The 26,545-nt window shown below is 37.8% G+C and overlaps 1 protein-coding gene across 1 annotated transcript in view; it reads left to right on the forward strand.

Moving 5' to 3' along the window:
* Positions 1-26,545, forward strand: part of gpr158b (G protein-coupled receptor 158b) — a 58,369-nt gene that overhangs the window by 14,519 nt on the left and 17,305 nt on the right. The window contains exons 3-7 of the mRNA XM_088430229.1: positions 11,990-12,092; positions 17,194-17,405; positions 19,477-19,545; positions 23,374-23,483; positions 24,603-24,841. Coding sequence (XP_088286355.1) covers positions 11,990-12,092; positions 17,194-17,405; positions 19,477-19,545; positions 23,374-23,483; positions 24,603-24,841 — 733 coding nt within the window. The remainder of the gene's footprint in view (positions 1-11,989; positions 12,093-17,193; positions 17,406-19,476; positions 19,546-23,373; positions 23,484-24,602; positions 24,842-26,545) is intronic.

The raw sequence follows: 26,545 nt of genomic DNA on the forward strand, positions 1-26,545 counted from the left end.
TGTGTATATGGGTACTATATTCATGCAAAAAAACGTTTTTTCTCTCAGAAATGTCTGTAAACACAACACAACAAACTGACACCATCCCATAACACCCCCCTCCCCTTTCTATTTGCTCAGCTTTCATCATTGTCAGATGTAACTATAATGATATGAACAAAGTTTGACCCTCGTTCTAGATTGCTGAGTCACCTATTGTCAATTTCACACAGCAATCTGTGCCTGTCCAACAGCAGGCAGGCCATGTCCTGGTCGCTCTTCGGCCCAAGCCTCTCTTTCAATGGCTAGGAAGCGAGTCAAAGTGAAGCAGATATTTAATCTGGTTTTCAAGCGTGCGCTATCCATTGCCCATTTAGTGGAGGAATATTTCCTGTTTTTCCCAACGTAGTTTGGAAGCAGTTGAGCCAGTTGCTTTAGTCGTATGCTGCCGATGTTATGGCAGTGTACTTACCCCTGAAAACAAATCTGTATCTGCTGCCATGGCAAAGTGTGCATGCATTAGGTGAAAGCAATACCGCCTTATTGCTAGTTTTTTTTGTAAAAACATGAAGAACACATATTGTGTTTTTTTTATTTTCTTTTTCGTAAGCAAGGTTTTGCAAAAAGAAATAAATGCAATTCAATGTTCGTTCACCTGATGGGACTTTTCAAATCTTTGTAGAAATAATAATTCAGTGCATCAAACAGTAATGACTACTGACTGAGCACAATGCAGGGGGTATGTGGAAACACAGTTGTTGATTGAAACAGAATTAATTTGTATACAATATATCAACTATTTATTTCTGAAGGAAGTGGCAGACCCCACCTTGAATAGTTGCTTTGTCTTATGTGCGGAATTCCATCATGATCGCTAAAGTGAATATCAAAACAGGATTTAGAACAAGCATTTATAACAAACACCCATTGAGGACATATGTTACTGTAACATTTGTACTAGTAAAAAAGTGAAAACTCATTCATACAAATAAATTCTAAGAAAGCGCTGGATGAATCACAAAGGATTATATGAGATAAGCAAACTATACTCACAAAACCCAAGGAAAATGGTTCTTTTAACTGATGTGAATTGATGTTTACTTTTTGTTCTGTAAGTGAGAAAAGAAGTGATGTTTCCCACAATCAGCCTTTTCTTTTGGGTATTTTGACTTCATCCCACATTCCAAAAACATGCACGTCAAGTGACCTTAAAAATGACCTTATAATGAATATGAGTGTTTTTTTTTTTTTATTTACTTCTGGTGACCAATCCATTTTGTGTCTCACCTTTTCAGACAGTTGGGAAAGGCTTGAGATCACATATGAATGAAGAGATAGTAGCAGTTTAGAGCTTTGAAACACCCAAAAAGACTCACTGTTTATGATTCACTGGTTAATCAAGTTATAGCTGATTTATTAACTATAGCATTTATACCGGAAAAATAGTGATGTGGATAAAAGCTGATAAAATGACACACAACACAGAACAGCACAAGGAAAAATGACATTGGAATAGGACCATATTTTACATAGCATATATTTCTTCAGGACATTGTATTTAAAAAAAAAAAAACTTGAGTGTATACTTGCCTGCAGGCTTCTTGGATGTGCGCATATCTTTTTGATCATCAAAGAGATAATTTATTATATACTTTAAGCTCCATTTTTTTCAAGAGTTCGAGTCAAGGTTATGAGACCTATGTTTTATTCAGAGCTGTGAACCTGCTGAAAGTTTTCTTTTTTTTTTTCTCGCAGAATTACAAATTGCCAATTACACTTTGATCATATGAATGCAGTCTGTCACGGAAAACATTTGTTTGTCACTGTATGTTTGAATTGACCACTGATTAGAAGTGCATATTACTGCCCATTTAAAATAATTTGGATTCCAAAGATGTCTCATCAAGGAAGTGAGCACATACAGTACATTGCCTAGTAGTTGAGACAGAATAGAAAGTCCATTGCGCCATAAGGTTTTTTTTAACTATAGCATTTGTTGTTTAGGAGAACTTATTTGGAATATTCCTGCATGAAAAGATACAAAAGCTGTCACCTAGTGTCTAAAAACATTTGTCATGTTTCAACATGTTGGGTGAGGTGGTGGAAGGCGGTAGACCTAAACGGAGGGAGGCAGACAGGTGGGGTGTGCTCTAAATAATAAGTTACTATAAAGATGACAAAAAGTAAACAACATTGAAGTCTACATGAAAAGTAACAGACCAAAAAAACTCAGTACAGAAAGACTTGACTATAAACTAAAAAAAATCACAGGAATAGCACGGATGACAAGGAACCGACAACAACATTTACGACAACATCAACAATAACCCAACAAGAACAGAAAACAAACAGGACACAAAATACACTCAAAACAGACAAGATAATAAACACCTGGGCAGGACACAATTGGAGCAGGGAGCTGATTGGCAGGGAAGTAGGTTAAAGAGGACAGGCAGATGCGATCACACTGAACAAGATTAAAGTAACTTAGAAAAACACACTCAAACCTAAAACAAGAAAGGAACACAAACACTATCACAAACTCAATAAGACACCAATAATAATAATAAAAAAAAACACAGACAACCTCCAAAACACAACAGTGACCAATCACCACTAAAATTCATATGCATATTTGCACTTTTTGTCCACTTCATATTTTATTGACATCAAATGAGGAAAAAAACATGATCCGCTCCCAAAAATCAAAAATATTGTAATGATTATTTTTAATTTTTTACATAAATATACTCATAAATTACTCTTTAGAAGCAGTGTGAAATTTGTTATTTATTCAACATAATTCTCCAAAACATATTTATAGCAAGCTAATGTCGTTTTCCCGATGAAAGCAATTAATTGAGTGTGTTATTAAAAAATTTGCATTATGGGTCTTTTCAACAAAGTTGTTGAATCTTTTGCTATGGCATTTGTTTTACATCAAGCTGTAAATGTTACTGTCATGTTATTAAGACTAAGCGATCAATACTTTATTGTATGATAGATTGTGAGTTGAAATACATGATATAAAGTGTTCGGTAGAGTGTGTTGTGCTCTCTGCTTTTCTCATTACAAATGAAAAATATCACTCAAGCGATAGGAACTGTCACAGAAATCAGAGAAGCGTTGGGCTGAATCAGTGTAATTTTCAACTGTGTGAGGTTTCCATGGTGACAGTAACTGCTTCGCATTTCCTGAGTGAGACAAAGAACCACCTGAGAAACAAACCATCATCTTAGTAAAGAAAATTGCTTGGTAAACACGTTGAGTATCTATATTTTATTTCCAGTCGACTCAGTTATTTTAATAGTTTTCAGATAGGATTACCCAAGAAAAGGAATCAAATAGCTGCAGTGACCAGAGGGACTTTATGCGATGGTGAAAAATGTTATCCTATGTTTCATCCATCAGTAGTACATGTGTTATTGCAAATATGGCAAAACACAATTTTGTTTATTGCATAACACTGTATTTCCATGACCCTGCCCAACACTATTTCAACACAATTGAAATTTCTAAATGCTTTTAAATCCTCTTTAAAAAACTGCTCTTACCAGTACCCATGAGTAAGATTTTTTAAAGCATTTTTAAAATAGTTTCTTCTTCTTCTAAAAAAAGAAAATTCTGTTTGTTCTTTCAGTAAATTTAGTAAAGTAGTGGAAATTTCATTTATTTGCTTTGCTTTTTCTTTATTTTCACCTTTGCCTTTAAATGTCTGAAATTATTTTGTTTGCAAATGTTTTTGAGTTTTATTTTTAACTATTTGAAGCACATTGAACGTGTATGAAATGCACTATGAAGTTATTTTGCCTTTTCACATTTGTTCATAAAAGCTTAATAGATTTTCTCTTGATTTATGCAAAACACAGTAAAACCAGTTGTAACGATCTCATTCAGAATTAGTTATTTTTTGGCAGAAGTCAAAAAACTCTCTTTTTTTCAGTTTCAGGCATTTTGATGCACTTAGTTATTTTCTTTTCTCTTTTAGACTAAGTTGTTGAAAGTTGACATATATCTGTTTTTGTTAATGTTGAAAAGGAAAAAGGTTGAGGTATACTTATATAATTTGTATTGACTAAACTTATTTCTATTCAGCGTGTGAAGTGGGGCCAAAAAACGTATTTTTTTTTTTCTTTCCTGAGCAGGGCAAGGAAAATATAATTGAGAAGCTCTGGCTTAAACAAACCTTTAACCTGTATGAATAGTGGAAAAAAGTAGTGAATAGTTGTTTTTCAGCTTACTTTTTCCTTCTGTCACTATTAAAAAGGATACAGTTTTAAGTATACTTTCCTTTTTTTTTTTTATAGATAATAATCTTATTTATAGTCTGCATGGTAAGTGTGTGTGTGTGTGGGGGGGGATAAAATGTTTTCTCTTTCCTAGGTAGGGTTTTGCGAAATATAATTGAGAAGTACTGGTATGTAGTAATGATTCCTCACACTCTTATTTAAACATACATAAACCAATCAATGAGAAATCATTTCTTTTTTTTTTTTAAATGTTGTTCAACCAGACATCTATTACACATTAAGGGGTTACTTCAGTCATAAATGAATGATTTTTATGTTTTCATGTCATCAATTTTTAGACATTTTTTGGGGCAGAATCATTTGCCGTGACATGTTAATTATTATGAATTGTATCAGGGAGGGGTGGGCTCCAAGCAGACTCCGTTCATCATTATTTCTTATATCCGTGATTCCATGCTTGATTAATTTCTGACTTCAGAGGAAAATCCAATGAGGCCTTTCAAATGGTTGTGATAAGATAAAATTGTAAAGTAACAGTAACAGTAAAATACTGAATGCTGACTGAAATTGAAAGCATTCACGTGACAAGTGGGCTAATACATTTGTTAAGTGTTGAATTGATAACTAATGAGGTCTTTCTGCAATGCTGCACTCAACCTATTCTGGGGACAAGCTACAAAATCCCACCAAGAACGTATTGTACTGATCAAAGAATTACTGCCAAGCTTGCAGGATGTACATATCCATTCTTTAATCTTTAATTATGCTGATGACTCATGCATTAGAGCATGAAGTATGCAAGGGCAAAGATGTATAGAAGACGAGACAAAGAGAGATAGGTTGCGACAGCAGAGAGGGACAATTGTTAAGGAGGATTCATTTTCCATCGAGGGCCACCAATCATTTCCTAATCTGTCCCCCAGCAGTTCATGACTGCAGCGGCTAAATGGGCGAGCGGTTCGTGAATGCGGCACGTTTGGATCATAATTGAGTGGGGCCGGGCTTTAGTCCACGTGGAAGACTTGGGACTACCAATGCTATGTTCGTTAGAGTATCTTGCTTTGTGTTTGTGTCGCGCTCAACATTGAAGTTTATTTTTTTCATCAAAAGAGAAATGAAATGTTATATATTTCTTCAGTTCCCAGGTGTCTTAACATAAGCTTCCTGACATTGATTGATCAGAATACACAAAGGATTAAAAAAAAAATAAAAAATAAAAATAATAATAATAATTAGTGACAGCTTCTTAAAATCATTTATATGGATAGGCATGGCATTAATACAGTAAAAACTCACAGTTTTTAATCGAAAAAAACTAAAAGCACTTTAGCCAAAAAAAGTAAAGTCTCAAAAACAAAAACATGGCAGGACAAAAACCAAAACAAAATCCAACAAATAGGAGTAGAGGAGACACTTGAACAAGAGATGTGTATGCAGGCGAGCATCTTAATTTATTCTGTCCTGCTTTTTTTATATGGCTCCTCCAGTAACTCAGGTAAGCCATCATCCATCTATCCATCCTTGATCTGCATGGTTTATCGTCACAAAAATCTCTTGCAACTTCGGGCAAGACACATCTTACACCCTGAACTGGTCACCAGCCAAGGGCATGTGAAAACAATAACATTCACAATGAAACCTTCTAGTCTTCAGCTCACCCAGGGGTCGGTAACCTTTAACATTCATAGAGTCATTTTGACCCGGTGTCAATGGGTAAGATAACACTGGGAACCGCAAACACTTTATTACATCTGAAATGAAGATGTTAATATGTATTCTTACACCAATTATGGTCATGGGATGAGTGGGAGAGCGGAAGCAGACTGAATCATTTGGGTGTTAGCAGTCAGAGGATTTGCTTACAGCAGCTTTTGTTAACCAAGGTTGTACCACATTATTTTGATTAAGAGAAGCAAGCAAGCCGAACCAACGTTTGAATCCATGGGTGTTCACAAACAGGCATTAAGAAGATTTGTATTCTGTGTTAAGACTTTTTCAAGCGCTCCAGTTTGTATTGTTTACTTACCTATGTTATTTTATCTTCTAATATCTGCTTTTAATCTGGAAGTCTGCGCTGTTTTTCCAGTTGGTCATTTAGCGCTTAGCGGTGTACATGTGTTTATGTTAACAAGAAAAGAACAAGAAGACTGACCCAACATTTGAGTCCATCCTTGTTCACATGCAAGGGGGAGTAAAATGGCACTTATTTTATGTTAAGAATTCTTCAAGCACTTTAGTTCTTAAGGTTCTGTTACAGATTGCTCTGAAAATGTGCCCTATATTTCCATTTTCTGGTTTTACCTTCCCCAAAAATTGATTGGCTGTCTCGCGTCACGTTTCTTGTCCTGTTGCACCAAACACATCCTATAGATGTCGCACTGTCACCCATTCACCAGCCAATTGCAGGGCACACAGAGATGAACAACCATTCACGCACCCAGTCACACCTAAGGACAATTTAGAGTGTCCAATACACCTGCCACATGGTTTGGGAATTTGGGAGGAAGCTGGGATGCCTGGAGAGAACCCACATGGGCTCAGGGAGAACATGCAAACTCCACATAGGAAGGCCAGAGTGAGGGAGATTTGAAGTCAGGTCTCTGAACTGTCAGGTGGACATGCTAACCACTTTTCCTCCGAGCCACCCTAACTACAATATAATAACTATAATAACAAACTAAATAAATGTAACTAAAATAACATAAAAAAAACAATATAATATGCAGTATCTTACAGACCATTTCATAATGCTTTTAACCAATAGGTGCCAAGATACCTTCAATTGGCTGGCAACAAATTCAGGGTGCCTTCCCGCCTACTGCTTAGACAGCAAGGAGCCAGCAGGCCAGCAACCCTAGTGAGGATAAGCAGCTATAGAAACCGGATCGATGGTGCTATGATACTTCAGGATAGCAGAAAAACAAGGGCTATTTCAAGCACAAATGTAAATCTCAACCAAGAAGTACTTGGTTATTTTCATAAAGCTTGTTGTGTTTTTTTTTTTTTTCAGAGTGTAGGCGAGATCGCTGGAAAACAATTTTTGTGTGTGTGTCTTTAATTCAAAGCTTCAAAGACGCAAGTCTGAACAGAGTAGTGTGGTGGGCTGTAAGAGAGTGTGAAGGGACACGCAAGAGAAAAGATTCTTATTCACTCAAGGGAGTGAACCCCGACAAGACCTGAACAAAAAGAAATATTCCTCTGTTCAACTTGCTTATCAGTCTGCAGAGTAGAGTAAATTACAACAAGAAGGCAAAGAGGCAAAGACCATAGAATGGAATGTGTGGATCTTGAACGCACTAATCTGTCAGGGTGATCACATTCTAGCGAGTTCTCGTGCATGTTAGGGGAAAGAGTCTTTTTAAACAATTTTCTAAACACTGATTTTATAAATATTTTATATGAATACTTTTAAGAATATAGGCCACTCCCCCTGTGTGACACTCTAATGTAAGGTAATTAAGTGTTTTGATCTGCTTTAGCTATGTAGTAACACTTATCATATTGTAGGCTATTTTTCTTATTAATGTAATATTGTCTTGATTAATCCCTTCAATTAATCTTATTTGTTTTCTTTTTTGTCCTAACAGTTATTAATATTACCTGGTGTGTAGGCTACATTAAATATCAGGTCACCATCAAATCTTTTCATTTGAAAAAAAATATGCCACAGAGTCTCTGCTCTGTTCCTCTCAAAGATCCTCTGTTCCAGTGGTTGGTTTTCTTGTGAAACAGTAAAAAGGAGCAAGATGGTTATTTTACCCAAGGGAGGCAGCAATTGTAATGCTTTTAGGGCTTAATGCTTTAAGTGTATTTATAGATCTCCAAGGGACTCAGTGCTCTCTCGTTTTCTTGCTAACTCCCATCTAGTGTTCTTCACTGGTTTTTATCACATTACTCGGTGGTAACAAAATTGAAACCGACAAAAATGCAAGCCAAATAGAAGATGCATGTGAGATTTCAAAATATTTTGTGGAGTTGATAGAAAAACATATGTATTTTACAACATGTGTGTATGTGTTTATGCGTGTGATGATCTTATATCCTGATAACAGGCATTGTGCTGATTAGTATATATACAAAGATGTCTAATTTGTTCAGTGTATTAAACACAATGGGTCCTATTTTTGTGCCCAGTACAAGTCTAGTACAAATCGTGGTCTAACTAGGCACATTTCTTTATTTTGGTAGGTTCGTAGACAGATGCAATTAGAGATAGGGATTTGTACTTGTGTGGGAGTGAACACTGGTTTCAGCAGATCTAATGTTTACTCTGCTTTCAGCCACACAATTGTCAGGTATGCTGTAGCGTCTGAAAGACAACAGTCTTGGCACAGAGGAATGCATTGCTGAGTTCCCAAAGACTAAAGGAGACTGCCCACTTCACCATTTTTTAAGCCCGGGTGCATGTGAGCTGCCTATTAAAATAGAGATCAATAAGAAAAAGATGAGATGATTTGAGGCCTACAAAAAAAACCTTAATGCAAAGTTGGGCCTCACTGATATAGACTTTATTAGGCTGCCGACTATTTTGATATCTGGAATAATAAAATTATGATAACCAATTATTCAGACTATAAAACAAAAAATAAGATGAATATTTCTTCCCTTACAACAATAAAGAATTAACAGCAACAATATTGGACAATGTTACAGTTTGTTGTCCTTGTGTAAATTTATTTAACGACAACAAAGCAAAATGGGAAAAGAAAATCACCCTATATTTTCTCGAAATATATACTGTATATGACTGTACATCAATATCCCTACATCAGTCAGTTTTAAAATAAATAATGTCAATCAATTATATGGGCTGGCCAAATGATCGTTTGAGCAGGTCAAAATGTAATGTACATTTTTGGAACCCCTCATCCCCGTTATGCTGTTCTTTAGATTAAAACGTAGTTGAGATTCAATGAATAGCATTTTGTGTCTAGACATAAAATTATTCACAATGGTTTTATCATTTAAACAATTACTATATTGCTTTGCCAATTCAGCAATTGTAACGTCATCTTATAAAATGTGTTTTACGTCAACATGTTTACTGTAGAATACTTAGGTTCGGTAAATGCTTGACAACTCAGCAACAAGCATCTGTGTTTGTTTTTCTTTAGCAACAAACTTTATGTCCTGACAATTCTCCTTTTTAAGGCTTTAGCACTTAGCTGTGAATAACAATGCCGTCTTACCCGGTGCGTGCCAAGTGCTCTGGAGTTGAGGATTAAAAGCCCCTCTGCATCCAAAGTGCAATGATTAAATAACGTCTCACTTTCAGAGTGCGACCTGATTAAGGGGATCCATCAAATGGAACCACCTAAAACGACCATTTTATAGCTTGTTCATTGCGGCTGAAGAAAAATGAGGCAGGCCTTGGAAAGGCTTACTTGCTTTCAGATGTTTGTATGTGTGCATCCTATAAGGGAAAAGTAGCTTTGCCTGGAGATAGAAGACAAATATTGTATGCTTGAGAGACATTAATATTAGTTCCAACACAGCATCTTTACTGTCACATGAACAGTTTTAGTGCAATCACCCTCAAGATCTGCACTTAGGATCTGTGCAGTATCCGTTGATTATTATCATTACTGTACAGGTAGTTTTTCAAGTAACTTTCTAATCATCTTAAAATGTATTTTTCTAGAATACCCTGGTGATGGTGAAGGCGTTTCAACAGTCTATCTTTCTGATGGAGCTTCTGTCATATGGAATTTGTAACATCTGATGTCTTTAAACTTTAAAAATAGAACATGTTTATTTGTATTGCCTTGTATGCTCATATACATCGAGCTAAATAAACAAAAAGACTGTAATCATGTTAGTTTGTAGGTTTGTCTATTTTTTTCTTTTTTGTAAAGTGTGGTTTAAACAGATTTTATTGCTATTTAAACAGATGTTATTGCTATTTAACGATACTGCTGTTCTCTGGAAAGGTGAAGGTTGTTTTGTGTTTGAAAGTTTGACAAGAATGCGTTGTGGACACCAACATGTAATCAAGGGCTAACATTTGAGCATTTTTGAGGAATGTAGTAAAATAAATAATTCCTTGATTCTTGATTTCATTTTATTTCATTTTCAAGTTTTGTTTTTTTTCCCCCCAAAATGTAAAATCAATATCTTCCAGGAAGTATGAGTTGGGTATTCATCCATTGTGGAGTCATAAGAAATGTAAAGTGACGCAGATTTATGAGATACCCTATATTTACTGTCAATATTATTACATACTGTTCATTTTTGTTTTGGTTGTCTTTTTTTTTGCATGCAGGGCCATCTTTTTAAGGAATACTAAACCTATTTTGTATTATTCATTTGATAATAAAACATTTTTCATGAACAATCAATATCTTAAAAAAAAAAACCAACATACTTTGTCATTTGTTCACCGAAAATTACATCACACGTAATCAGGGCTCATGTAACAACCACGGATACAGGTGAGGTGTGATCAGTCATTATCTGAGCCCTGAGGATGCAACATAATTTTCACTTTACAGCAAGTGGGAAAATGTTTTTTTCAAAGGTATTCATTGTATTGAAAATGATTTAAAAATCAAATTAATCATTGGCAAAACATTAACTTTTTACTGATCAAAATGTTCTTTATGCAATAAATACTGACATAGTGCAAGCAAAAAGCAACCCAGTGAATGCTCCTGCGAACAATAAACTAAAATTCAAAATATTTTTCCAAAGAGTAACTCAAGCTCTCCTTTTAAGGGCGCTAGAAGGCAACAATGCACTCCACACCCACACACACCATTTAACCTTTTCAAATTGGCCAGTGACACAATCATCAGCAGAGGACAAGTCTGGACACACAATGAAGTGATATGTTGCACTGTTTTGTGGCCAAGACTTGTATAAATATAGTTGCCCACATCATCCTCCCCTCAGAGCAGTGTTACAGTATTTATGAGCATTCATTCCAAATTCATTGCGGCTTTAATTTTAGTGCATTTTTTCAACTTGCATCCACATGTGTATTTAAACCAGTGTGAGCGTGTCAGCTCCAGATGGTGCGTAAACTTATCGAGGTATAAACTGAGCTGCAATTATGCAGAAGCTCGAATTCTGCAAACAACCCTTAATTCTTAATTTAGATATGAATTAGTGTCCCTGTTACTTGGCAAAGCTGTGTGATTTCCCTTGACACCAGGCGTGTTTATAGCTGGGCCTGCTGCTGCTGCTGCTGTTCTCCTTCTGCAGAGGAGCATGTGGATAATATTGCAGACTCAATAACACAACTTTAGCAAGTTCATTAAACGAGCCACGTCAGGCAAGGGAAAGAGCAGAATTCTAAGTACGATCACAGGTTGTACGATGCCGTTACAAGTGTATAGAGTCTCAAAATCCTTTTTATACAGCCTGTAAATTACACTTCATTGCACACTCAAGTCTCAATGTTTTTCCAATGGCCGTGTACCCAAGAAAGCCACAAAAAGTCATCAAAATGAAAAACATATGCCATTTAAAGTTAATACTTTGATGATTGCTACATGAAGGATTTTTGAAGTTCTCGGAGGTTTTGTGCTGTGAATGGTGAATTTTTTGGTACCAAGCTTTGTCATCTACCCCGCCTCCTTCTGGTTATTCAAAAACAATGATAGTGTTCTTGTATAGAATACAATGATTTTCTCTCATATATCACAACCTCATGAGTTTCCGTAAGATTTTGCTAATGCAATGTTGTTTTACAATTGAAAGAGGTCGATAACCGACATTCCCTGAAAGTGATCATTTGTATCTGTTTTCTCTTTCCACAGTGCATGCCCATCGCTGGTCACGGATTTGTGTTGGACAAATACAAGTGCCAGTGCAAGAGAGGATTTTACCATCCGAGCCGTGTGGCACTGAATGGCTTTAAAAGTAGGTTGTAAAGCCTTCTTTGGTTCCATAATACATATCGCAGTTCCATCTCACATTCCAATGTTTATATTCCAATACAAGTCTTTCAGGATTGATGGGAAACGTTTTAATGGTTGAGAGCCATGCGTTTTTGTTTGATATTTTATGTTTGACTTTGAAGATGTGTCCTGGGGGTTATGAAGTTGCAAAATTCGGGATGGGGTTATTTATATCCTTGCTGCTGCGGAAATGTTAAGCTGTTGATGTGCGTTATTACATCCTCAGAATTGAAGCAGAAGGAATATTAATTGGCGAGAGCATTGCAAACCGCTCAAACTACAAACAATATTGCGAGAAAAAAAAATTCTTGGCCTCTACCTCGAGCACAGACAGCATTTATAGCATGCACTGAGCCACGAGTACCATATACCAACAAGAGAGAGAGAACAACAATTCGTCTCGTGATGATAACCCTTATTTGAGTATAAATGTTGTGTTCAAAAAGCTCGGAAAACTAATAACTAGTAAGTAATTGGCATATAACCATAGATTATTGACAGGTTGACTGCCTTACTATTATATATTCAAAATAATGTACTGTTTTTTATTTCAAATCTCAGATTCTTTGTGGCACATTCATGAAATGTTTGGCAGTTTGTAGTCCACAGTGCATGTTCTCCATAGTAAACTTCAATGTTTTAAATATCAAGTCTGCAGTACAAGCATTGTGTGAAGTAAAGACATTGACTGCAAAAACATAGATAGGAAGTAAAGCATCAACAGAAAATATGGTCAAATTATATGTCAACACCGAATAAATAAATAAACATTTAATGCTTATGATAACATTATACTCCCAAAAAATTAATTCAAACAAGTACATATCGGAAATTAATGCAGAAAATCCCCATTTTATATTTGCAAAAAATATTTCTCCTTCAAAGGCAAATTTTTATAAGGGTATTTCCTTTAAGCATTAAACATTAACTAAACTTACAAAAAATAAATTCTTCTAATTTAGTTTTGTTTAGAATTCAAGAGTTAATATCCATCCATCCATGCATCCATCCATTTTCTCAAGCCGCTTATCCTCACAAGGGCGTGCTGGTGCCTATCCCAGCTGACTTGAGGCAGTAGGCGCTGGACACCCTGAACTGGTTGCCAGCCAGTCACAGGGAACACGGAGACAACCATTCACATAATCACACAAAGTGGCAATTTGGAGTGTCCAATACACCTACCATGCGTGTTCTTGTAAAGTGGGAGGAGTCCACAGTGCCCGGAGAAGACGAACACGAGCATGGGGAGAAAATGCAAACACCACACAGGAAGGCTGGGGCAAACTGGAACTCAACCTGGGTCTTCTGAACTGTGAGGCAGATGTGCTCTTCCAACGTCCCTAAAAATTTAACAAGTTCCATAAAAATAATTTGATAACTTTATTATTTTTATGTAGATTCACAAAGAATGAATACCTTTAAAAACACATTTTCCAACTTCTTGTCCCCTGAAACTAACAAACGTTTGCTCAGGGCTCAAATAATGAGCAATCCCAGGTCACCTGTGTGACCAACTCTTCTTGTGCTATTAGCAGGGAATTTTGCTTGGATGGAATAATATATTTGTATTTTTTCTTCTTCTTTGTTTTATGCCTTCTTTCTGCAGTGTACAAGACACTTAAATCTTCCGTACATAACTGCAAAGTAACAAAGCGTATGGCAGGGGCGCGACAACTACTGCATAGTGAATTTCCATCCTTCTTGATAAGAGGGTGCCGCAGGTGGCATCTGAATAACAGGCCTGTTGCTTCATCAGTCATGATTCACAAAAAACTCTTGGAGGAGCATTGTCATGCACATATTGTCTTTTCCTGTCTGGCATTTCCATGCTGGTTATTCCTCTGAATATGCTTATCTGCTTCACAGTGCTAAAATAGGTTAAGTTAGAAATTATGTTATTGCGTGGACTACAATTTAAAGACAAATTCAGGGATTAGTAGCAAATCTTTATCACACTGTGTTTGTTTGAATAATTTTAGAATGCATCATGGTGTCAAGGTTTATTTGCCTGACTTCTATCTACCTGGGGTTCAATCTCGACTCAGTGGTGATGTGACTGGTGTATGCTTTTTCCCTGATATTAGCTGGAATAGCGTCAGGTTCCCATGACCCTGAACAGGATAAGCAAACAGATGAATAGGAAATGTATCATTAACTCTCCTGATCATTGGCTGGATTCAAATGAGTGCATTCACTCTGACACCTTTGACTGAGTGCACTGCAGTGTCCTCAGGCAGGAAGCTTGGCTCTGATGAGAGAAATAATCAAGCGGCTGCAGGGGTTCTCATCCCTGACTCCAGAAATACTGTGCCCCTGAGGCTATGATATGCTAAGCCGCAGCTTTATTGTAATGCGCCATGATATGAGGTCTGAGGTCTTCAGGCTCATTTTGTGAAGAAAGACTCGAGCAAGGATCAAACTGGTTCAGTCTGGCTCACAAGGTCCTGTTTGTCATATTTTTTGAAGACACCTAAAGTTCAAGCACACAAGAATAGGCAGGAAAACGATTTTGCATTGTTCCCTAGCAACAGGCCAAAAGGGCACATATCACAAGGGAGTGACGATCGCAAGGGAACGATGCCGCATGTGATATCAAATAACCGTAATCACAGGGTGCACAACATCATTCGTTGCTCAACAATCAATAGTCTTGATAGAAAATTGCATATGATTCCAATATGCTGTACTGTTTACACTGCAGTGTAATGTCACCACAAGAAATAAAAAAGTGAGGTTGAACATTCAATACTTCAAACAGTGCATTGGAGTGTCAGCTTTGAAAAGACATAGACAGCAACGATGGAAATAAACCACAGATAAAAACATGTACAGAATCAAAACTACATGAGAATAGAATAGAATAGAATAGAATAGAATATTTCTCTCATAGAATAGAATACTTTTATCATCATTGTTCAGCAGGTACATAATGAAATTGGGAGTGCAGTTTCACTTGGTGCACATTAAATACATATGGCATGATTGCATGTAAGAAAAACAAAAACAAGGAAAATAGTGGATCCTGTTGAAGAGAGGGTGCATGATTACAACTAATCCTGACCCACATTACTATCATCACTACAAAGATGCGCAAATGGCGGCCATTTCCTGGCATGAAATTTCCACGGCGGTTGGCTTAGAATTGACCAAATGCCAGCAAAGATGTCTGTTGTGATTGACTCTTTCATATACTATTGCTCCAGCACCAGCTGGGACTTCTTGCTTGTATCCCAGGCTTGTGGACCTCAGTGGCTGATGTAGTGTACCTATTCCAAAGAGATTTGTTTCGAATGGGCACTGTGTCACTCTTAGCCACCTTCTAATGCATGTTTTCCCAATCATCTTACACAAGGCAGAGGAAAGGATCTTGCTCGTTTTTTTAATGGTCACATCGTCCTCCTGAAGTGTGAGCTGATAACACCAGATCCTCTCCTCATCATGACAGTTCGCATTGCTCAGACAGGAGGGGGATGGTTTTGACTCCTTTCTCATTTCTGCCTCCTGTTCTGAGTGACAGGCTATAGGATTTGAAAGGTTTATTTGTCTGAAGGAGGCAAGTGATGTTGTACATATAGTGCCTCACAATGGAGGGAACGTCAGGCCCGGGTGTCTGCAACCGGCGGCTCTGGAGCTGCATGCGGAAATAAATAATGCTTGGTTCAGGATGACTATGGATGGCTGATATGCTGCTCCATTTGCTACCTGGTCCTTCGACTCCTTCTTATCCACCAGATGTTTGGCATGCTTAAAGGTATCTCCTTTAAGAAGCCGACTCACTCTTTTTACTTCAACTTGCTATAGCTAAGAAAAGGTTTGGATCTGGTAAGACTTGCTTGCATTTGCCTGACCTCTACCCACAGGAATTTCAGACATCTTTCAGAGAGATTGTTCTTTCAGTTCTCAGAAAGTCGTTGGTGTCTTTGCACAAGTAGAGCAATCTCCTCTGTCATGCATATTTATCTTGGGGCAGGTTTTTGCATGGAGATATATATGCTGAACCTGTCCCTGCAGATCTTGTATATGATGTAGCCGAATGGGATGAGCTTAGCTGCAATCACTTGTAAGCATCCTTTCCTCCATAATTATGGTCAGGTCTGTATCCAATGTGTTTCATGCTTCTGCTTCATTTGAGTTTGGCTATCAGAGATTGTCATTTTGTTGCTGGCTTCTCTCTGATTCAGTGTGTGATGTGGGGACTCTGTATTGGTGCTCTTGTGGGGCTTCAGCTTCCACAAAATGGTTTGCTTCTCCAACATTATTCATGCCATTTCTTAATACGAGCATAGCCAAAGTCCTAAATATGAAATTGGTGCATGTTTTCAGTCAAAATGCAAATAAACAATGACCTTGATCTGAAGATTTTGGCTTGGGTCTGGTTTCATTAACATTATTTGCTGCCATAGGGGTGACAATTCCAACCAGAGACTGTTAATTGATAGTTTCCACCCCTTCTTAAACTGCCAGGATAATCTAAAACCTGATTACCTTCTTCGCATATGATATTAGCACTAAGAATTACAATGGGAATATAAATTAATCAAGCACATTTTTTTCAGATGTGCTGCAGATGGTCAGTATAGAAATTGGAGTTATTTCAAATGAGACTAACTCCTAATCTGGCCTCAACAGACGCGTTGCTAAAGCAGTCAGTTTCATTTGTGCTTTTGGAATCTGTTAGAACAAATTGAATTAGAACTCAAGTAACCCACAGAACACTTTAAGATATGGTGGAAAAGCAATCTGGGAGAACAGATTTGAAAAATCCATCCAGGCATGAGTGATTAAAAATGCATTCACAATGCTTTATTCTCTTTCTCTCTCATCATTCCCTAATTATAGCTTTTATTTCTGTTGTAATTGCAGTGACATTTTGATTAAATGGACTAGTCACTGCTACTCCTTAAACAAATCAATTTAAGCCAATCCACTCAAAGTGTCACTCCAAATACAAACACAAACACATTGCTTTATGAACCTAAATCGAGGAAGGGTTCCCAAAAGGCCCTGGTGTCTTTGAATTCATCATAATTTAAATGTCCGACTAATCTTTCTTCTGTTCTCAGGTAAGGAGAAGGGCTCTCACAGAGAAGATTTTTCTGAGGTTGTGAGTAAGTGCCTTCCTTGCCGGGTGGGCTGTCCCTATTGCCGAGACAACACACCCTGCCTAGCCCAGGAGGACAGCGGGCTGCGGCTAGCTGTGGCCTCCTTCCAAGGTCTGTGCATGGTGTTGGACTTGGCCAGCATGGTGGCGGTCTACCACTTTAGAAGAAGTAAGGTAAGCAGATATCTGTAAACCAAGCTTAATGCCGGGCACATTTATTTCTGTCAAAGGTGGATCAATAAAGTATGTAGCAAAGGCTGTGAATGCTTTTGTAAATGTGATTGGTTGTGTGTAGAATTTTGAGGTAAGGGATCAATTTAGTACAGTTTGGAATGAGGCTTTAACATAACAAAATGTGGAAAAAGTGAAGCGCTATGAATACTTTCCAGATGCACTGTACCTATATGTGCTGTTGGTGACGCAGGCTTTGTCACATATCCCTTCACTATAACTCACGGGCCAGCGGGACTAGGACAAATGCCAGCGTGATTGCAGAAATTCTTGACCCAGGTGCAGGGAAGCTCAGAGACAGGTATTGCATGAGATAAGTCATTTTTGATAGCAAAGGGAAAGGCAAAAACAGGATGTGGAAAAACTGGACAGCAAACTACAAATAACTGGCAGGCTGGTAACATGGCAATAAACACAAGCTGGCAGGTAGACACAGCTGGACAAGAGAATGATCAGACAAAAAGCAAAACTAAACAGGGAACTAAATACACTCGACACTAATCAGGTAACACAAAACAGCTAGACAGGAACAAGAGGCAGGGGAAGCTGATTGATTGGTTGATACACGGGGTGGCATGTGAATACAGACAGGTGGAAACAATCACACTAACGAGGACAGAGACGGGAACATGACACAGATAGAGCCCCACAAACTAAAATGAACAGAAATCCCCAAAAGTAACCCATAAACAAAAAACAAACAAAAATACCAATAGAACATGATAATACAGGCTACCCTACTTTTCTAAGCATACCAAACTACCACTGCAACGCATAACTAACTATACATACACCTAAGTACACATGCCTAACTTATTCTCTCTAATGTTTACCTTCCAACGTACCTCCCTACATTTTTTTACATATCTATACAATGTACTATAGACAATATGTGGCCAGCTACATATGTGCTCACTAATGATGTGATGTTGGAGAGGTGGAGAGGAGAAGCTGCTGGTAGAAAATTTCTAGATTTGATAACCTTTGACAAAATACCTCAGGTGCAGTCTACACACGTTGCTCGTTGCATATAAAATATTCTTTATATCCGCATATGTTCCCTAAAAAATATATATTGCATATTTTTAAGCCTTTCCGTATTTCAAAATGAATCAATGTTTGGCATCGCTACAAACAATCAAGCTAATGCACTACCTATGACTTAATTTCAGTAAACATGTAATTAAAAGTTATTATATTTTAGAAAAAGAACAATATTAAATTTCCCTAGTCTTAAACCCTAGTAAGCAAGTAAGACATGAACTGCAAACTGTGACCTAAAGAAAACTCCACAATACAACATCTTACTTACTTACATACTTTCCTCTAATATTATCCTTTTTGAGTTCAGTTTTGCTCTTGGGACTGGTCTCAAGACCACTTTTTATGTGTCCCTGTATCATATTGGAATTTAAGGGATTTTTACTTGATCTTGTGGAGCAAGACAAACTCTGGCTTTTTGATCGAGACTAGTCCAGACAACTGCTACAACAACTGCTACCACTACCACTACAACCACAAATTTGATTTGAGATTTATCTTATTGTACTATTACAAAAACAACATAGCAGATTTTTTTTTAAATAAATGTAATGATAAAACATAAGTCATTGTATTCATTTTTTTAACTTGACTTTGATATATGCAGTCTTGGTTTTACCTTGGTGTTGACCTCCAAAAATCTTGGATTTGTCTTGGTGTATACTCTCTTGTCTCGATAATGTCTTGGTGTCGGTGCATGTGCTTTTGACTACAACACTATCCCTAACTAGGCAACAACATGCCCAATTCAAAACATCCATACCCATCCAACTTAGCTAACCAGAATCCTTTAATTTTCATACCTACTCAACCACCTTACATCTTCGTGCTTGCCATTCTATACTTACTCTCTATGCTGTCTCTTCACCTATAGCTACCAAATAGGTTGATTATATTTATGCAAATTAAGTAATATGAAATAAGTATAGAGTATATTATATTTTGCCATAACTCTGTCTTTCCTCTTGTATAGAGTATCGGCACTTCTGGGTTTATTCTGCTGGAAGCAATGTTGTTTGGGGCTTTACTGCTGTACTTCCCGGTAAGTAGATGCCATTTCCACTGTTCATCTGTCAGTAGGCTGTTGCGTTTTCTTGTCATTATTTGCCCAAAGCCAAATGCTGATTTGTGGGTTTGAATGTGTATGGGGTTCATCAGTTTTAAAACTTTGACAAGGATCCAAAAGCACGATTCGCAGGTTGCAAAATAAGACAGATGTACCAGAAATAAATAAATAATTACAACTTAATTTCCTTTGAAGTCAGTATATTTTATTCCCTTGAGCGAGCATTACGAGTATGTCTCAGTCTTTGAGTGTGTGTACCTTTGCCAGCCTTTGTGTTGTCTACATGTAAGAGCACGTGGGTGGATACCAGTGTGCATCAGTCACATGTACCTGAGGTGTTGCCTCAGAAGCACATCTTGAGCTTGGAAACAGATGGGTGAAATTTGCACATAACAAGGAGATCTGAGGCAAACTGGGGATTCTCTCCCTTTAAATACCACTTTAAATATAAAATGTGGCTTACGGTTTGCTATTTTATCCTCTGTAGGAAAACTACAGCAGAAAGAGCTTTAGGATTTTCACCAATAAAGACCTGTGTTTGATGTGTCTGTAGTGTTATCTTGTAAAAGACAGCAAGCAACCGTTATTTTTGATGCTGCAAAAGTTCTTTCTGGCATGACTTGGTCCTCAAGCTGAATTGGTGTTTGCATCAATCCGTTCTGTTCCCCCAGTTGTATAAAAGATACCAAAAATAGCTTCCCCCAAATATGCTTCCACTCTCTTATGTGCACAACTAAGAGGGTGTATCCCTCTCTGTGCTGTGCCCTTTTTCTCCACTTCTTATCATCCTGGTACCTTTTAAGTATGTCTCTACCTTTCCCCGGGTTCTCCTTTAAAGCATTTCCATCTTCATCTCTCCTGGATGTCTGCTTCCTTGCCCGTACAGTTACACAGACCCACACACACACAAAATACAGCTTGTGTCTTTTCTGCTGTATTCACAAGCGTCCTCAGCCAAGCATGGTGCAGCTGCTCCGTTCTGGTGCTCAATGCATTTTTAAACAGTCCATCAAGTTCTAGCACTACTTGTTTTAAAAATACAGTACATCTGCTGATTAATTGATGGAGGAAGCATGGTTGGTTGGGTGCAAACCAAAGAGGGCCACCGCTCCCTCTGGGTGATATAAAAATGTGCCTTTTTATTGTTAGTCCCCTGTGACTTAGTTGATGTTGGTAGCACTGCAGAAAGGGCGTGACCCTGTTTGTCTGCTTGACTTTTTGCATGTTTGCATTTTGACTAGACAAAAAGACGGGGGTGGATGGGGGGGGTTCAGAAGGTGTAAAATTCATACTTTGTTAGAGATAAGAAGTCTTTGCCTGCTAATTACCATAGTTCATGATATATTTTATCCCACCACTCTCAGGATGCAGATACAGGACACTCAAATTTAGAAGAGCCCGTCTCAGAAAAAGCCTCATGCCTGCAGCTATTCCACCCTGAACAGCAGGCCTCATTGTGGGTTTGTTTTGTTGTCAATTTTTGTTTTTTGCTGTTGTTGCTTATTTTGGGGTGTCTGTCATGAGAGACTTGGAAAAAGAGACCACGTAACGTGCAAATACAAACAACAGGTTAGCATGAGTCACATACTGAAGGGATTTGCAGGACATGGAAATCTAAAAAAATATAAGGTTGCATATGTTTATGTTTGATACACCCGTGAGGTCTGCATGGCTCCAGGAGGGGAAATGACGCCGTTTCAGCAACCGCACCGTGTCCACACGGGCCAGATTTTCCGCACCACGGAAAACATGGCCGACAAGCAACTGATGGCAGTGGTTTACCGATACACACACTTGTACGATTCAGCAAATAAAGACTAGCGTGACCACAAAGAGTGTTCATGCATCAAGTGTAAACCGAGCATTAGTCAGTGAGGCTTGCAGGTACAGCAATGGCCTAAGGGAAGTATCCGGTAGCGCTTTTGTGTTTTATTGTTGCTTTATGTGTGTGTGTGTGTTTTTTTTTTTTTTAATTTGCTGTTGTGTTTGGTTTCTTTTTATTGTTTGGTGTAGTAATTTTTTTTCACCTCATTGTAGTGAAATCACCCATCCATTGTTAAATGGTAAAGGGAGAAGACTTATATAACGCTTTGCTCAAAGTAATTTTTTAATGCTCACATTTATCTATTCACACAACAATGGAGGCATCTGTGAATATGAGTTTGTTCTTATATTAGTGCGTCATCATCACTGCCCTTATTGCCCTATTACTGTTTTTATTACCTACTTGTCTACTTTATTATTTGTTCTATTTTGTGGAAGGTAAGTCTGCTCAGGGAAATCAAAAGAATACGATTTTCATTCTCTTGAATCCTGAGTCTTCTGTCGTGACATATTACTAACCGATCATTGGGGTAAGGCCAAAACCTCATTGGTCATTTTTGGGTGAATTTTATTGAAAAAAAAAAAAAAATACTATTGAGCCAACCATGTGTTGGTGTTTGTTTTTACAAATAGTATAAAGTGTTGCAACTCATTTGTTACCACGCAACGCTAATGTTTGAACAAACTTGCCATTTTGGGGTCTCCTGAAAAGTGATGATTTTGTCGATATGAGGATTCCGCCCTAAGGCAGTGATGTTTGTCTTCAGGAACATTGACTTTTCAGTACTTTCCAAATTGTATTGATTTAGTCAGCCTGTACCGAATCCCACAGACAAGTCTAGATACATTTCAATGTTTTCTTTGCTGGAAAAAAATACATTTTGAAGTACGAGTCATTACAAAATGCCCACCGACGTCATCCTAACAATTATTGCTACCTAATGTTTCCCTAAAGAGGAAAAAAAAGGCAAATTAAACATCACATCAAACACTGAGTGAACTGCAAATGTAGATGATAAGAGTTGGACTGTTAAAATCACGTTTGCACATGTTTATCTCACCACACAAGAGGAAAAAGAACGTTTTAAATGTCATTCTGATAGCAGTCATGACATCGTATTAACAACGAGCAGCTAAGAGATGACAGCAGGTGTTGTGAAGCATGACCAAGTCTGTCTTTTATTTTCACCTACTGGAAACTTGCCTTCATGTTCATTTCATATCCCTTTTCTGTGGATTTGACAGGAACATGACTGAAACGGGAATGTGCAAAGAAATAGAAAGTGTGTGTGTTTGTGTGTGTGTACACTCCAGGGGTTGAAGTGCATTGTAAAATGTGTTAACATTATAACCTTGTAATTAATTCCTCATCTATCAGGGGCAATTTACCTTGAAGCAGAGTTTCTTTAAAAAGCTCTGCTTAATACACAGTTAGGTTGAGGGTTAAAATCTGTCAGACTAGTATATAAATGAAAGGAACAATTACATTATTTCTCATAATTGACTTGTTCTGAGTACTTTCTCTTTTTTGGAAAGAATATTGATATATATATATATATTGGGGAAATTGCCTCTTATTAAATAAAAGACGTTGAATGTCTAGTATTGCAATTGTGCTATTATTGTCAAGTTCCTTTCAAACTTATACTGCCTCTTTTTCTTGAATGTCTTCTACTCTGACATGAACTACATGAACTATGTTTTAATTTCAGAAAATATGCGTAAACAGACCCAACGTATTTTAAATATTATCTTACTGCCTATTACCTAATCATATAATAGCTAGTCATTGGATAAAATAGACTAAAAAAATTGCTATTTTGCTAGGTAGGTAAGTTAGCAGCTAATTATGCGCCAAAGGGGCCTAACAAAATAATGTTTGTGAGTGTGTGTGTGTGTGTGTGTGTGTGTGTGTGTGTGTGTTTAGTTATCATTGTTAATGTTTTGATTGTGTGGACTCTGTGTTGCTTCTCCTTGCAGGTTATGATACTGTACTTCCACCCTAGTGTGTTTCGCTGTATCCTCCTGAGATGGGTTCGCCTGTTGGGTTTTGCAATCATGTATGGCACTATCGTCCTCAAGCTGTACAGGTAAACTACAAGAATGTAATCTGATCATATTTTAATTATTCTAATCATAATTTAAAGAGAATCAAAACCTTTGCCAGATCTACTTTAATGCAGCACATTTGCATTTTCACATATTTTATATCAGGGGACTCAGTGGAGAATGTTTAGCAGATCTGCCTCACAGTTCAGAGTCCCGAGTTCAATTCCTACTAGCTATGGTCCTCCTGTGTGGCATTTTTATTTCCCCGTGCCCATGGGATTTCAGTCCAGGCAGTCCGGCTTCTTCCCACATTCCAAAAACATGCATGAAAGGTGTATTGTACACTCTAATTTTTTCTTAAGTGTGACTGGAAGCGTGAATGGTTGTCTCTATATGCCCTGCTATTGGCTTGCAACCAATTCGGGGACTCTCCTGTCTAATGCCCATATACAGCTGGGATAGGCACCAGCAAGCCAGCTCCTCTCGTGAGGATAAGCAGCTACTGAAAATGGATGGATATTTTACATCATATTTATTTACCTCTGCCAGATGAAGTCATTACTTGGACACAGACTTGTTTCTGAGTGAGTTCTTCTAAGACAGGAGCAACACAAGATGCAAGAGGTCAGCCCCATCAGAATGTTCTCCTGGCAAAAGTACCAATTTAATATTCTTCTGAGATGTCTGTTTGGCTGTGGTGTGCCCTAGGGGAGACCTCTTGCAAGCTGCTCCTTGTGACGGATTGTTTGCATAGTAGCAGTTGATGATTTTATCTCGAATACCATATGGTTCCTCATCTACTCCTTTTGGCTGGTGTCTTGTATTTTTTTTTTGTATTTCTATTTTTATTCCCTTTACATAGGTTTATTAACATCATGTGGTTGAAGGGAAGAGCACAAATACCATGCAGCTTATGAAAAAAAAGATCTACTAGCTGAGCCCCCGTGAAATTTCTAATTAGCTAAATCCCTATTAGTGACAAAAAGCACATGTATTTTGCTTTAATTCTTCCTTCAACATTGAGCCTTTATTTTTTTGCTTCAAAGCTAAATATGATTTCAAGTGAAGAGCCAAAGAAATGACTGAATAAACTCTTTAAACAGGGTGCATGTTTAAAATGATGTCTTAAAGCTACGGTTCTCACCTTTTCATCCATCCAGAGTGTTGAAGGTGTTCCTATCCCGCACTGCACAAAGGACACCCTACATGACAAGCTGGCGAGTCCTGAGGATGCTGACAATAATCCTCTTGGTAGTGTTATGGTTCCTGGTGGCCTGGACCTCTGCAGTGTGCCAGAATCCCGAGCTAAGTCGGGCCTTAATCACAGCCGGCCTTTCATCGGAAGGGTTGCAATTTAGTATGTGTCTGCTGGACCGGTGGGACTACATGATGGCTGTTGGTGAGTGAGTTCAACATTGTAATGTAAAAATTGGAACAGACATTATCTTGGTTCAACATCACTTACAATCGACTCCTGTTTTTTGTATGTGTTCTAGATCCACCTGCAATAAGTCAAAACCCTCGATATAAATACCATATACTATACATGCACACACAGTACAGATGTTTTAGTCTTTATACAAGCTTTAAAACATAAGTCAATTCTAATATTTTCTAAATGGTAATATGATGTAATTTTCAGATGACAGCAAGCGGCAAAATGGCTACCCTTGAGATGCTGCTTAATATATATTCCGCAAACATTCCAGATGAATAATCAGAACACCACAGAACATTTAGTTAGATAAAACGTATTTTAGTGGACTTCTCTGTTAAAGACATTTGTAAAACACACGTTAACACACTGAAAAAAATAATTGAAAAAAAAAAACATTTGTACTGTTCTTAAACAACAGTTAAAAGAGTAAAATATAAACTTGGAACACAGTAAATCCAAGTGGAAGTTGACTGCAGTTGACACTGGGGCCATATGAATTCTTTTTAGAGTGAAATGTACTAAATATACAGCAGGGCTGCTCAATGTGTTGACCGTTGTTGACCGGTGGCCCGCCAAGGTATTGTTAGTCGCATGACATGGGAAAAAACAACAACAACAAAAAAAACATGTTTTTTTTACATTGCATGCTGCTCTGGGAGGAAAACATCATGAAATTGACCATTGTCACTTTAACAGGAAACAAGTTCTCTCTGTATTTCATTACACTTCTGGCCCATCCCTGTTAGTTACTTCATGGTAAATGCGTGTACCATGCCCAGGTTATTTTAATTTTTGTTTCGCTTTATTTATCATTGCAATATAGGAGCTCTTGGTTAGTTATTATTATTAATTTTTATATTGGTGCTGATCCTTATTAGTAGTCATTAACACCCCCCATTGAATCCTTTTTAATGCCATGACCTAAACACTAAAGTTTTATTTTCAAATTATGAACAAGTTACACAAATAATTCTGTCACGGTGGGGCATGGCGGTTTGAGGAGGTGCGGAATGTGAGAAAGGCGGAACCAATAAAATGCAGGACTGACTGGGGTAAGGCTCAAGTGAAGGTGATTTAATGACAACAAAGGCTGGGTTGAAAGAACGGAAAAATACAAAGTACAAACAAAAACGCTAAACTGAAGCTTACTGGGGGCGACAAGGAACGGGAGGCAGCACGGGAAGGATGGGATCAGGGCAACGCGAGGCAAGACGGCGAGGGGAAGACGTACAAAGACCCGACAAGGGATGAGGCAAAACACTGGGGCTTAAATACTAAAAGGACTAATGAAAACGCAAGACCCCTGGGAACAACAAGAGGCGGGGTAGCTGACTGGACACACACGGGCGACAGGTGAGGTGAATCTACAGTAATGACACGCGGGGGAAAACACAGAGAACCTCTAACTTAAACTAAACAACCCAAAACCCCCAACAAAACACAGACAGATCATGACAAATTCTAGCACTCAGCATTCCTGGCTGTGAGTAAGTATGCTTGCTGTCTATTTAGACAGGGTTTATGCCTTCATGCTCCCAGCTTTACGGCAATTTAAACACTTCTCAGAAGTTTGGAAGGTTTAACTGGATAAGGTGATCAACCATAGTGGTGACGGTGACAGGTGGTGACGATTACAACGACAGATTAAAATGATGGACGAAATGT

Source organism: Hippichthys cyanospilos, chromosome 12 (assembly GCF_059441005.1).
Source record: "Hippichthys cyanospilos isolate Australia breed blue-spotted pipefish chromosome 12, RoL_Hcya_1.0, whole genome shotgun sequence".
In the NCBI taxonomy this organism is placed as follows: Eukaryota; Metazoa; Chordata; class Actinopteri; order Syngnathiformes; family Syngnathidae; genus Hippichthys; species Hippichthys cyanospilos.